General features: G+C 36.5%; 1 protein-coding gene and 1 pseudogene across 8 annotated transcripts in view; one reads left to right on the forward strand and one right to left on the reverse strand.

Annotated features, from left to right (window-relative positions):
• The window catches only part of LOC118888355, a 34,684-nt pseudogene extending 24,879 nt beyond the window's left edge, over window positions 1-9,805 (forward strand).
• Window positions 1-12,882, reverse strand: part of THOC2 (THO complex 2) — a 102,703-nt gene that overhangs the window by 10,265 nt on the left and 79,556 nt on the right. For 3 of the 8 annotated variants that reach the window (XM_036839256.1, XM_036839253.1, XM_036839255.1), the window contains 11 exons: window positions 11,243-11,518; window positions 9,845-9,986; window positions 9,230-9,387; window positions 8,159-8,287; window positions 7,281-7,412; window positions 7,009-7,193; window positions 6,328-6,506; window positions 5,982-6,084; window positions 4,880-5,310; window positions 4,619-4,677; window positions 3,080-3,115 (listed from right to left, as the gene is read on the reverse strand). In XM_036839256.1, coding sequence (XP_036695151.1) covers window positions 3,080-3,115; window positions 4,619-4,677; window positions 4,880-5,310; window positions 5,982-6,084; window positions 6,328-6,506; window positions 7,009-7,193; window positions 7,281-7,412; window positions 8,159-8,287; window positions 9,230-9,387; window positions 9,845-9,986; window positions 11,243-11,518 — 1,830 coding nt within the window. Of the gene's footprint in view, window positions 1-3,079; window positions 3,197-4,618; window positions 4,678-4,879; window positions 5,311-5,981; window positions 6,085-6,327; window positions 6,507-7,008; window positions 7,194-7,280; window positions 7,413-8,158; window positions 8,288-9,229; window positions 9,388-9,844; window positions 9,987-11,242; window positions 11,519-12,882 lie in introns of all 8 variants that reach the window. The other 5 variants (XM_036839254.1, XM_036839252.1, XM_036839250.1 and 2 more) reach the window with 3 other exon arrangements.

Here is a 12,882-nt window from a genome sequence, read left to right on the forward strand (position 1 = left end):
TCCAAGCTCTTCACAATCTTTGCACAATTCTACCCTACCATGGAGTAACCCAATGTACTCTAGGCTGTGGCTACCGCTGCTCCCTAACACCCTCTACTTCCCAGCAGTTCTCTTCACCAGAACGGTTGCTCATTTTTATCTTAATCTCTTAAACTCCTACTTTGCCTTCAAAGACAGCTCGAAAGCCATCAGCAGTTCAACATTCCCTCAACTCCACAAATCACTGTCCAGTGAACTCTTATATTATTTTATATTAACCTTTCTTTGTGGCAGGAATTCCCAATTAATTTCATGTCATTTATTTTTGTCCATAACATAGTTTATAGGATGGTAGGGGAGCTAATGTGCCTTTTCTACTTTTACACACTTCCTAGTGTCTTGTACACATAGTGAGTACTCAATACATGTTTGATGAATAAAATTAATGATTTGTTAAACTGATCTGCATGTAGCGTTGTTGGATTTGGGGTTTTTTTAATTTGCTTTTATTCCTGATACTACTGGATCCTGTTTTTTATTGGCTTTTATCCTTGACATTGAGATCATTAGATCCAAAAAAACAATTTGACTGATCTTCAAAATCTGTTTAAGAGACCACTGCCACACTGACCCTTTTAAGGCTACAATATATAAAGATGGCCTCACATGTAGGCTCACGTTTGGTTGGTTGTAAATCCTTGTTTTAAGATGATGAACAGAATTAAAAGCTGAATTTTATTTTGAGGTGGTTATTGCTGCCCTCTGAAATTACAGAGAAGCTTGGTTTAAAGGAGCATGCTTTTCATACTTTATCAAATGTAACTGCTAAGACTGCCAGGTGAAAACACAACTAACCAAAACTATAAATACGCCAACTCAAAACTGGGGGTAGAAGGTGAACTGACAGAAAAGATTTGGATACTAAACTAGAATCCCACTTGAAAAGCCAAGTCCATGTGTATTACAAAGTGAAAATAGTAACTAGTTTAGTAAAAAAAGAGGATCCTAGGGGCAAAGTATAACTAAAAGGTCAAACTAGAGCAGGGAAACATTTGTATATGTACGATGACAAAGTAACCTGAAAAAACAGACACATACCTTTCAAATCCTCTAAAAAGCAAAAGCTACCACAGAAAGTTTAAATTATAGAACATTAATTTTAGAGAGCACTCAAAGTCCAGTGAAATTTTTTTTCTAAGACATTCATATGCTATTAAACTTTCTTAGACACACAAAAAATCAACATCAACTACTATGCAGACCAGTAAACTTTGGATGCTTTACCAAGTCCAAAGGCATAAGAGTTCATTTCAAATATTTACTGAATACCTAATCATATTACCAGGTACCATACTAAGCACTAAGGATCTGAAAAGTGGTATGAGTTGCAATTTTTACAAGGGTATTCATATGCCATTTTCAAAATTTTCTGGTTGAATGTGGAATAAATCTATTGAATTTTAAATGCCCACAAAATCACCATCTTTTTAAGCGGGGCGGGGGGATCACTATAATTTAAAAAATAAGACAAACACACGAAAGAAGTTAAGAATCCGTTCAACTACTACTGAAATGGGTGCTAACAATCAAGGAACCATATTTTTTTTTTGCAGTTTTTGTTTTCATTGTGGTAAGAACACTTGAGGAACCTTAATTTTAGTCCAAGTTTTGGTACTAACAAGTTATATGCCACTGGGAAAAGATCAAGAACTTTAGTCTCTTATTTGTTAAAAAAAGACACTGCCACCTGCCCTACCGACCTCACAGCACTGTGATGAGTATGAAATGAGATAAGATATGTTTACCTCATATGTTTTATTTTCAAAAGGCTTTCACAAATGTAAGGAATCATAATCTTCATCATCGCTTAGAAAATCCAGTTAACTATAACAGCAGGTTTTCAACTGCTTCAAAATATGTTTCAGGAAATAAATATTCACAAGGTAACATTGTTAACCCATGAATTTAAAATAGTCCACACAAGCCACTGATGGTTAAGACTGACATACATACACAATCCCACTCTGGTTATGAAAACCTACTATACTGGAATACATATTCAATTTAGCAAATAAAAAGTTTTCCCTTAAAAGAAAGCATTCACAGTACAACTGATTCTCTTTTGATTAATACAGTATATTCTAAAAACAATGCTACAATTTTAGGACACAGGCACATTAGCTAATCTAAGCTGTTAAAAATTAGTGCTTACTTGCCCAATAGCCACAGACATTTCATTATAAAGCTAATAGTTCTAAAAGCAGTTAGTACTGTCAACTGGCTTTGTTTCAAAATATCATTTTTTACTGGTCCACCAGTAAGGAATCATACTTAGCAGATATAAGAGGAGGCAAAGTAGAAAATCAAAGTGAAACAGGGTACAAATTTTATAATAATAAAGACAAAATAACATGAACATTGGACAATTCAACTACAACCATGAAATGAATGAACTCTGTAATAAGATACACAAACTGCACATTATTTTTAGTAGCAGAATACTCAAGAAAGTAGAGTAATAGGCAAGAATTAATACTGACATGTAAACACAACCATCAAGTTGAGTATTCCCCTCCAGGAGAATGATTAGTTTACATTAACCATATTTCTTGATAATATGCTACAACTACCAAAAAGGTAGCTCAGCAGAGGTGATATAGACTTTTATGGGTTGAGATGGGCTCAGTTTTTAGAACAGTTATGTGAATGCATCAGATATATTTTTTGGCTTTTTGGGTTATCTAAAAAAGTTAGAAAACAGCCTGACAGATTTGTTTTGAGAAATTAAATAAGCCTACTCCTCAAAAGAAACCAACAACTCCTTCCTCAAATCTTAAACTTACTTTCAGATTTTGAAGCATAAAAGGATAATGCGTAACAGCAAGGAGAGATTATAGAAAGGTTGCCACATTACACACATTTTATAACAATTTCATTAAAAGGGACCATTGTCATCCATTGTTTCAGTTTGTGATAGGTATTTTTAAAGTTTATTCCACTAGCTTACTGAATTTACTAGGGTGAGGGTACCTACTAAACAAATGAAGTAAAGAATTTTTCTGTGTTTTACTTAGGCATGATGATTTTAAAAGACTCAAACCTTTGCTGAAGACTCCTTGAGTTCGATGAGACTGTCCTGTAGAAAATGAATGGAGATGACAGGTGAGCTGGCATAGTTCTCAGAACCCAGAGGAACTTTGGGAAGTATGGCTGTAACCTGGAAATAAACCAGCTACTTCTTGTGAGGATAAATCTCGTGATGTCATTGTTATATGAGTATCAACAGTAAAAAACAAAAGCAAAACTATGTAATGGAATTGTAATGTTTAAAAAAAACTAAATTATATGTACTCATTGTAACAAACAAAAATCTTTCTCTGCTCAGAATTTTAAAATAAATGTCAATGCCACATTTTTCATAACACTGTATTTAAACTACAGATAATGGTAAGAGGCTTAAGAAAGCAAAATATTTTTTCTCCACAAAAAGTTTAAAATAGTGGAGATCACTGTGGAAGAACAATATTGCCTTATATTTTCATAGCTTTTCTTTAATAGGGAGGTTTCAAATTTTCCTTTACTTGTGACTCCACCATAAATATATACACATTTTATCCTAGCCAGAAAACTCAGTGGCATTACATTAACAAGAAAACAAAATGTATTTATAAAAGAGTAATCACTTTTTTTTTTTGCAAAGTGCCTCTAACGATGAATCTCATACCTCCCACAAAAAAAAAAAGCATTTAAAAAAAGAAAGAAAATGAAATCAATTACAGTATTCAACCACAGTGCTCTTGATGAAGAATTAGTTAACTCACAGGTTTAAAAGTTCAACGTACTGCAAATTCAAAGATTCCATGAAATTAGATGAGTTTAGAATTAAAATTAAATATGGAGCAAGGAATGGCTACCCTGAGTCTTCAAGAAGGCTACACCCACGATTTTGTGCTGCAGTTGAATGCCTGGGGTTTCTCTTTGCTGGGTGGTAGGATTGGATGCCACATCTGCTTTTATCGTAACGCAAGGTTCAACTTGTTGGGAACCCAATGGGTATAAACAAACCTCCAAGGGAAGATACAACAGAAGCTGCATGCTCACTGAATACACACAACTACAGGAGAACTGATCACCAAGGAGACTTTAAAATGGAACTCCTTTCAAGACTCCTTCTTAGAAGGCACACATCGGTATGATGCTCATCAAGAAGCTTGATGAATTCAGAGGTATCTTGTTTATCCTGTATCATCCAGGAAGTCTTCAGTGCTATATATTCTTCAATATTTATGCTGAAAAATAGGCTTCATTCTGCTGAAAAGATTCATTTGCTTGTAGCTACCATTGCACTCCAAAAAAGACTGCTTAAAGCAGTGAGGCACTTCTGGGTAAAATTTCTCTTGCACTTTGAAACACTACAAAATTAGTGCTAGGTCCTTGAAGTTTTAATATTTTTATAAGAAAAATACTCAATAGGAAAAAAATATCAGTCCACCAATATGTAAAAAATTCATTTTCTAATGCAATATAAAACCTCCAGTGGCTCCAGTGAATACTTGGCACAAGACTTGAAGGAAGTCAGGACACGTATTCCAAACAGGTGAGCCTAACATGGACGCTGCCTTCCTCAGGCTATACTAACCTTTACTGTTGAGGAATGTGATGGAGAAGGGTGGGTATCAATTTTGCGACGTTTTTGTTCTGTTGGGATGAAAAGAAATAGTCACAATAAGGTATGCTTCCACTTTTTTCCACACACTTAAAAAAAAAAATCACCAACTTCTAAGGTTATCAGGTATTAGTTCCCCCTACTAAAGTCCCTAGATAACTTGCCATAATAACAAGACAAGAACCAACTTTATATTACAACAACCAAAGGTAAACAAATATAAATCAAACTTGCCCCTTTCAGGCTCTGCAATATCTGATCGGGGAACAGGTGACTTCAAGGACCCAGAAACTGGTGTTTTCTCTCCTCCTTTAACATTTTCCTTTGATTTCATTTCCTTTGCTATATCTCTTTCTCTGGATGGCTCCTTCTCTCTTTCCTTTTCTTGAGTTGACTTTGATTCTACATTGGGGACAGTGGTCTTGAATTTCTCATCTTTAGCTTTTTCTTCCTTCTTGAATTTTTCTTTCTCTTTGTCAGACTTAGGTGTTCTTTCCTTCGTCTCTCTTGCTTTTTCATCTTTACTTGGCCGTTCTTCCTTCGGTTTTTCTTTACCATCTTTACCAAGTACTCGGGCCTCTGGAGTAGTAGCTGGAGTCTTTTCTTTTTTCTCTTTTTCTTTCTCTTTCCCTTTTTCTTTGTCATTTTCTTTAACAGCTTTGCTGCTTAAGAATAAAAACATGACATTTTAAGACAAATGGTCATAAAATATATTCAATGTTATAAATCATAAAGCATTTCTTACTGACTTCAAAAATTCTAGAACTATGAGTAGCCCTTTAAAAACTAAAGGACAACTTTAAGACAAGTAAAAAGGAAGTACTTCTTTATCCAGTAAATAATAACCAAATTCACAAATAGCAGGTTAAAAAAGAATAATTAAAGTGATGTTAGGCCCTTTTATTGTACATGTTCATAACCTTTGAGGATTACAAAGTAACAACCAAAAACTATCCCATAAGCCAATCAAGGGTGCTACCATCAGGAACTGGATTACTTGGCTGGATGGATCACTGGTCTAAATAAGTAGGCTTCTCTCATGTTAATTACTCTTACCCAGATTGTACACAGCAAACACTCAATCCTAAAATTTTTTTTAACTTCACCACATACATTCCCCTGCACATCCCAGCAGAGGAAACAAAGTCAGTCTCAGCATTATACGAAACATGAGAATGGTAAGCACATCATCAAAGTAGCAGTATAGACAAAATTTCTAAGTCCAACAAAAATGACTTCCATAGTATTCATCTATCACCCTCTGTCATTCATGTCTAATGAGGTTGCTTAATCATATAAGAATTCAGAATTTTGACATACAGCACAGTGTTCCTACCTGTTAGAGCCACTATTTCCATTGCTTGAATTCCCTTTTGGTGTGGCATTAGAAGCTTTATTAACTGCTTTCACACCACACTGAGATCTCTCCCTTGATTTATCTGAAATAAAGGTAAGGTTTTATTTGACAAGCCCCTAGATGTAAATAAGCTACAATTGCACAGCAAAATGATTATAGAGACTAGACAGAAAGAAACAAAGGGCTGATCACTTCTTGACACATACTCCTACTTAGGGAATAATAAAGTAACACTAAGCCAGCACTTTACTTGTCATGTGATACAAAACATTTCAGTTTGCTGAAACAAAATGTATTACTTATAAATTTCTACAAATAAGCATACCAGTCTCCTCGGTACTGCTTTCATCCGATTTAGATGCACTTCCTACTGACGATGAAGAAGGCCCACCGCCAGGCCCATTTTGTATACTGGCAACTGCATTCCTCGGAGGGGGGTCTTTGTGATGAAACTCATTTTCAGGTATCATGTATGACTTTCTACTTTTCAACTGCCCAGAGTAGCTGAAAGTCGCACAAAGTGTTTAAATATACAAATACAAATCAAAAGGCACAAACATGGGGTTTAAAAGAATAAAATTAGCAAGTTATTCACTCTGCTACTTGATTCCAGAGAATAAAAAATATTAATTTTCAGTAAGTTCTTGAATGTCTTTATAAGAGAACCTAGATGCTTTCTTAAAAATTTCAATATAAGCTAATCCTTCAACTAAAATGCCTTTTTTCCACTATTGAAGATTTGATAACTCAACTGATGATAAAATTACATTTCCTCCAAACCAGGATATACTATATATGATTTTTGAAACTATCATCCAGTATAGACCGGAAGCTGATAATCAGAAGTGACAACTCTCACCAGCCTGTGGGAACAAGATCGCATAATCTCCCATAATCTCCTGAAGTAAGGCAGAAGATAAACTTCAACACTGTAAGACATTTTAAAGTCTTCAGAATCCTTCTGTAATCTAGTCTCATAAATCACATTAAAGTATAATTGTGTTACCCCATAGCCAATGCATATAGATCTGGCCTCTTCTCTTTTTCCTCTTGGCAGATTTTATGCACTCTTCTTTCCAAAGCCTGACCCAGATTCAAAACTTTTGGGTACCATGGAAGTATTTTTGTTAGCACAATCAAGATATTCCTGATGTGAGAATATTCGCCTGTTTCAAGGCAATGTACCGATGCCTACAACAAACATTTTAAGATCTGTTATTAAAAAAGTATAAGTATGAAGAGAAAAAACCACCTTTGAGAAATACAATTTTTTCTTACCTTGGTTAGTTTGTAATGCCATTTATGTACAACGTGTCGAAAATTTTCATAGTCTAATTGATCAGCTTTATTTCCACCATCAAAACCAGTTGCCCGTAATATAGTAAGAAATCCTGGATAATTTCCACATTCCTAAGGGCAAAAAATAGGCTGTCACTTTTAAAGAAAAATTCTGTCCTCCAAAATAGCGGAAGCTGAAACTTAAGTAGACTAGATTAATGATTCCATGTGAAAACATAATGTGTATTTTGAATGATAGGTATTTTTCACAGAAAGATTCACCTTATTCAATGACATTAATTTGAAATGTCAGTTTGAGATAGGATAAAAATATAGCTTTTTTTAAATAATGAATGAATTGTGCTTAAATTTTATACGTTGTTTTACAACTGAATCTTAAACTCAGCTTCCCCTTTTTTTTTTAATTTATTTTATTTTATTTTTTATTTTATTTTTTTATTTTTGGCTGCGTTGGGTCTTCATTGCTGCGCGCGGGCTTTCTCTAGTTGCGGTGAGCGGGGGCTACTCTTCGTTGCGGTGCGCAGGCTTCTCATTGCGGTGGCTTCTCTTATTGCGGAGCACGGGCTCTAGGGTGTGCGGGCTTCAGTAGTTGTGGCACGCGGGCTCAGTAGTTGTGGCTCGCGGGCTCTAGAGCGCAGGCTCAGTAGTTGTGGCGCATGGGCTTAGTTGCTCCGCGGCATGTGGGATCTTCCTGGACCAGGGCTCAAACCCGCGTCCCCTGCATTGGCAGGCGGATTCGTAACCACTGCGCCACCAGGGAAGGCCTCAGCTTCCCTTTTAAAACTGAACCCAGAGCTTACTGGAAGCGGTCATTATATACATGGTAAATGGGTAAAAGGTAAGAGTATTTGTCATACCTTTTCATATGTGGCTCTATCACTGTGCCACCTGGTCACAGTCTCTAACATACAGCAAAGGAATCTCCCATATCGACTAGCTTCATTTTCAGTACAGCTTGCAACTGTGTAAATTATATCAGAGAAAACCTACAGAAAACAATGTGTGAAAAATAAAAACAAATCAAGGTCAAAATTAGTTCAAAATATTAAAAGATCATGTAATAGCAAATCATAATAAACTAAACAGGTAAGTTTAGTCAAAATGCATCTTTCCCTTTTATATTCACAATTCCAGAGACCTTTAAAGATTCTGGCTTTTGTGAGGAAATAGCGCATTCATAAAGCAACAATAACAACAACAACAAAAAAACCACTTTTATAAAGAAAGCTGATTTACAATGAGGGAAGAAAAACACTATCATTATTATTACAACATAACTTCTTTAACAAAGACTTAGCCATAGATATTACTGGGGTTAAGGGGACAGTAAGCAGAGGCGAGGCTGATAGAAACTAGAAATAGGCAGCTGAGAGGCTGTAACATACATCATGTTTTTAAACCACAAAATGCAGCTATTTATTATTATGAAAAAAGCCAGATGCAAAAATCTGTGAATGTGACCATATTGAAAAGCATCCCTGCTTTTATATATGTGCAAAAGTGTAAGCTTTTTCGTTGTTTCCTGAGGGGGTGAAGGTTAAAAATGGAGAAGAGAGTTCTACCTATTATGACAAACATATAAACCCAAATGTTGAGTTAATGGATTAACTAGGGGTGCTTATTATATATCAGGCACTACTCAAAGTGCTTTTGTGTATAGTGACTCATTTATTCCTCACAACAATCTTCTGAAGCAGGTACTATTATCCCGTTTTACAGATAGAAAACTGAGGCACAGAGAGGTTAAAAAAAACTTGCCAAAGATCATATAGCTAGAAAGTAGCAGAGCTAGGATTCAAGTTCAGGCACTTGGCTCTTGAGTTCATGCTTTTAACCAAACACACAATAATACCTCTACAGATTATATATAATGTTTAGCTATCTTTGTGTGAGACTTTGTTTTAAAGGTTGCAATAAAAAGAACTTACTCGATCATAGCAAAGAAGTGTGGAAAAATTTGGAGTTTTCTGTTGATGTACCAATTCAACAAAACGAGCACAGTAAACAGCATCAATTGCTGAAAAAATACATCGAGGAAATATACACAGCTGTAGAAATTTTGTGATGGTCTCATTTTTGGTAGATTCTAAAAATAAGGGAAGAATATATTAAGTGGTAAACTTCTTCCTCAAGTGCCTCAAGGCCACTAAACATGACAACATAAACTTTAGTGTAGAGAATGATATAAAACCACAAACTATTTATAGTTTGTAACCAAAAGGTCATGCCTGGGATAAGACTTTCATTTTCACTCTGTGGACATTTTTCTACCTATAATTTCTCCAGAGATAAGATTTTATACAGAAAAGTTGAATGATAAGCTGCCAATATTGTAGTTTTAAGTTAATTAATTTCACCAGCAAATTAAATCTGTTCCTTCAGTGAACATGTGAAGTCGACTCTGCGTTAATGAATAACCAAAGAATGGGATAGTGAACACTGAGTTGAAATACAAACATAATACACTTCAATACCTCCAAAGTTATAAAAGTTTGCTTTTTTAATGTAGCAGTGGCAGAAATGTAACAATTCCAACAACTTACTTGCTAAAAGCCAATTGTCCTTTTCCAGTTTCAGTCTCTGTAGCACTCGCTGTACATGTTCCATCTGTTTCTTTTCTTCTTCAAGAAGTTTGTCCTGAAGGGCAGTACATCGCTCCTTCTCTTTTTTCTTTTTATTTGGAGGCTACAAAGTACAAGTTAGATACTTTTCTAACTACAGGCACATCACCTCTCCTTCTTTTAATTAAAAAATCTGAAGAGATAAATGCTGATATCTTATACTAATTACTTCAACAGGGATGTTCAGGAGTCCACTTGGATGTGCTTTGACCTCCATTCAACAAATCCGAGACAAAGTCAGTCTTCGTACACTATCAAAACAGGATACCTTCTCAACACTGGTACTTTTACTCTGAGGCACGGAGTCATCTTTGATCCTTCCTTCTCTGTTCCAATATTCTAACTGCTTACAAGTCTTTTGCATTCCCACTACCTCCACCATAGTCTATGCTCTCAGTATTTCATAATGAATTACCCAAAAAGCCACCTAGTTGGTCTCCCGCCTAATGCCAGTCCCTTGCCCTATCAAACGTATCCTTCATATCACTGTCACGAGCAATCTGTCTAAAGTACCATTTTTACGATTATCGCTTCCCCACTGAGGAATCTAAAATAGTTCTCAATTTTATCAAGCCTTCCTTTTTTTTTTTAAGTGCATTTTTAAAAAATAATTATTTATTTGGCTGCGCCGGGTCTTAGTTGAGGCACGTGGGATCTTCGTTGCAGCACGCGGGATCTTTTAGTTGCTGCGTGGGGACTCTTAGTTGCAGCATGCGTGCAGGATCCAGTTCCCCGACCAGGGATCAAACCCCGGCCTCCTATATTTGGAGCACGGAGTCTTAACCACTGGACCCCCAGGGAAGTCCCTCAAGCCTTCCTTTCTAACTTTCATTGCTCTACATCACCTGGCCCCAACCTAACCTTTCAAATTTATCACTAAGCCCAATCGCCACAGTAAAAGTGGTCTCTTTAAACCTTAGACTACTTCATACCTTTGCTGAAGCTTTACAGTCGCCAATTTGCCTCCATATTTCCAAACTTAACCTATCTTCAAGGCCTATCCAGTTCAAGACTCACCTCTTCAATAAAGCTTTCTCCTAAAGAATTCTCCTTTGGGAAATCCTATTGCTCTTGCAATTGGAGTTAAGTAGATCATTTTAAGTTGCTAACACAGCCCTCAAATACCTTTTGATTGGTCATAACCTGCATGTACTCACCAAGCCCCTGCCCCACCCATGGAGAGATAACCTCTAAACCCACTTAGAAAAACATTATGTAACAACAGGATAGGAATTTGAGCTAATACAATTCCAAAGTATGGATAATGTTGAATCAATACCATGAAGTTACTGTACTTGAGCTACTAGAACAAAAACCTACCATTTCCTGATTGTCATCAATTGCTTTCATCTGGACTTTAAGTTTATTGACTTCCCGTTCATAGCTGGTATGTGGAACTGCAAGGTCATACATTGTCAATGACCAGAATGTGGCATAGAATTGAGGGCTGATGTCGTCCCAGACTTTGGAAACATGTAAGGAAACCACTGCTTCATGGACAGGAGCCATCACCATTTCACATGATGTAATGTACTTGTGAACTTTATGTTGCTGTTTACTTCCCTTCTCTGATTTTTTAAGTTCATCATACTTTGACTGGAGATAAAAAGTAAAAACACACACATACAATATAATTTATAGCACTGATTTTCATAGTATAAAAACCTAGGTTCCCTTTTCAAGAATCAGAAGATGACCAATCAAAACTGTTGTAGGAATTCTAATTTCTTACCAACAACATTTCTTTTAAGATAAATCATCCCTGGAAGCTGTTTCAATATTTAGCCCTATGTGCTTACTATGAGCTTTTCTGAAGATTCTTATTGCATCTGACCTGTTGAGTAAGTGAATAGGGTATGTGGGCCCCCTGTCCATTTCCCCCACCCTACTCTCTCTTGCTGTTGCATCAAGGATTGAACATGCAGGGTTTCCACTCCTGCTTTTGAGATATTCAAGGGAACCAAGTAGAGGGTCTTAACACTAGTAAAGAGGCAGAATGGAACTAGTAACAGCCAACCAAAACAGAATGTTTTATCGCTACATGTAGCCCCTATCATCTGTTACAATTTGTCAATTAAGAAGCTGGATCAACACAAAGAATGGTTATGAGAACGTTACCATAAGACCGCTAAGTAGGGGGACCAACTGTCCAGGTTTTCCAGTGATTGAGGGGTTTCCCAGGATGCAAGACTGTAGTGCTAAAACTGGGAAAGTCTCAGGCAAACCAGGACCAACTGGTAACCCTATTGCTAAGCTAAATTATGATTTTCTCTGAATGGCTATGGCATACTGGAGTTTAAAGCATGTGGGAACTGACTGAAACACAGCTTTTTTTGGCCTGATTGGTTTATCCTAATTTGGGGGAGAGTCAGAGGAAGGCCATACCCTTAACTGTATGAAAAAAAGAATCTGTTAGTACAATGGGAGGGACTACATATTAGTTCATAGAATGTGTGTCAAACAAAAAAGAAAACAATACAAAGTGGAGTTGTTGCTATTATCTCATGTCCTTCAGTCTCTGTGAGACGAAAGGGCTCTCACCCAGAAAACTGTCTGGGTTAGGCATCATCCCTGAAGATGAACCTAAGAGGAGATCTAAAACTAGCTTCTTCTTTATGCTAGAAAGCACTTAAATCATTTACAGTTTGTGCTAAACATGGAACCCAGAACTAGAAGGTCTGAAGTCAAAGGTTCCACTTCCAGTTCTGCATCGTGATAGGCGAGAAGAGTCTTGGCTCCTTACAGTCCAGCTGCCGTCCCTCCTGAGTGCTCCATACCCCAGGCTCACTGGATTGAAGGCACACCAAGTACTCTTTGTTCTACAAGGTATCTCAAGCAGGCTCTGAGAATCATACAATTATTTTAGAAGTGGGAAAAATTATCTCCTGTTTTCCCCATTTTAGAGAGCATGCTGGTAACTACTGAGGCCACATAGGTGGCAAAGCTATAAGTATAAAGAA

This window comes from Balaenoptera musculus, chromosome X (genome assembly GCF_009873245.2).
Source record: "Balaenoptera musculus isolate JJ_BM4_2016_0621 chromosome X, mBalMus1.pri.v3, whole genome shotgun sequence".
Classification (NCBI taxonomy): Eukaryota; Metazoa; Chordata; class Mammalia; order Artiodactyla; family Balaenopteridae; genus Balaenoptera; species Balaenoptera musculus.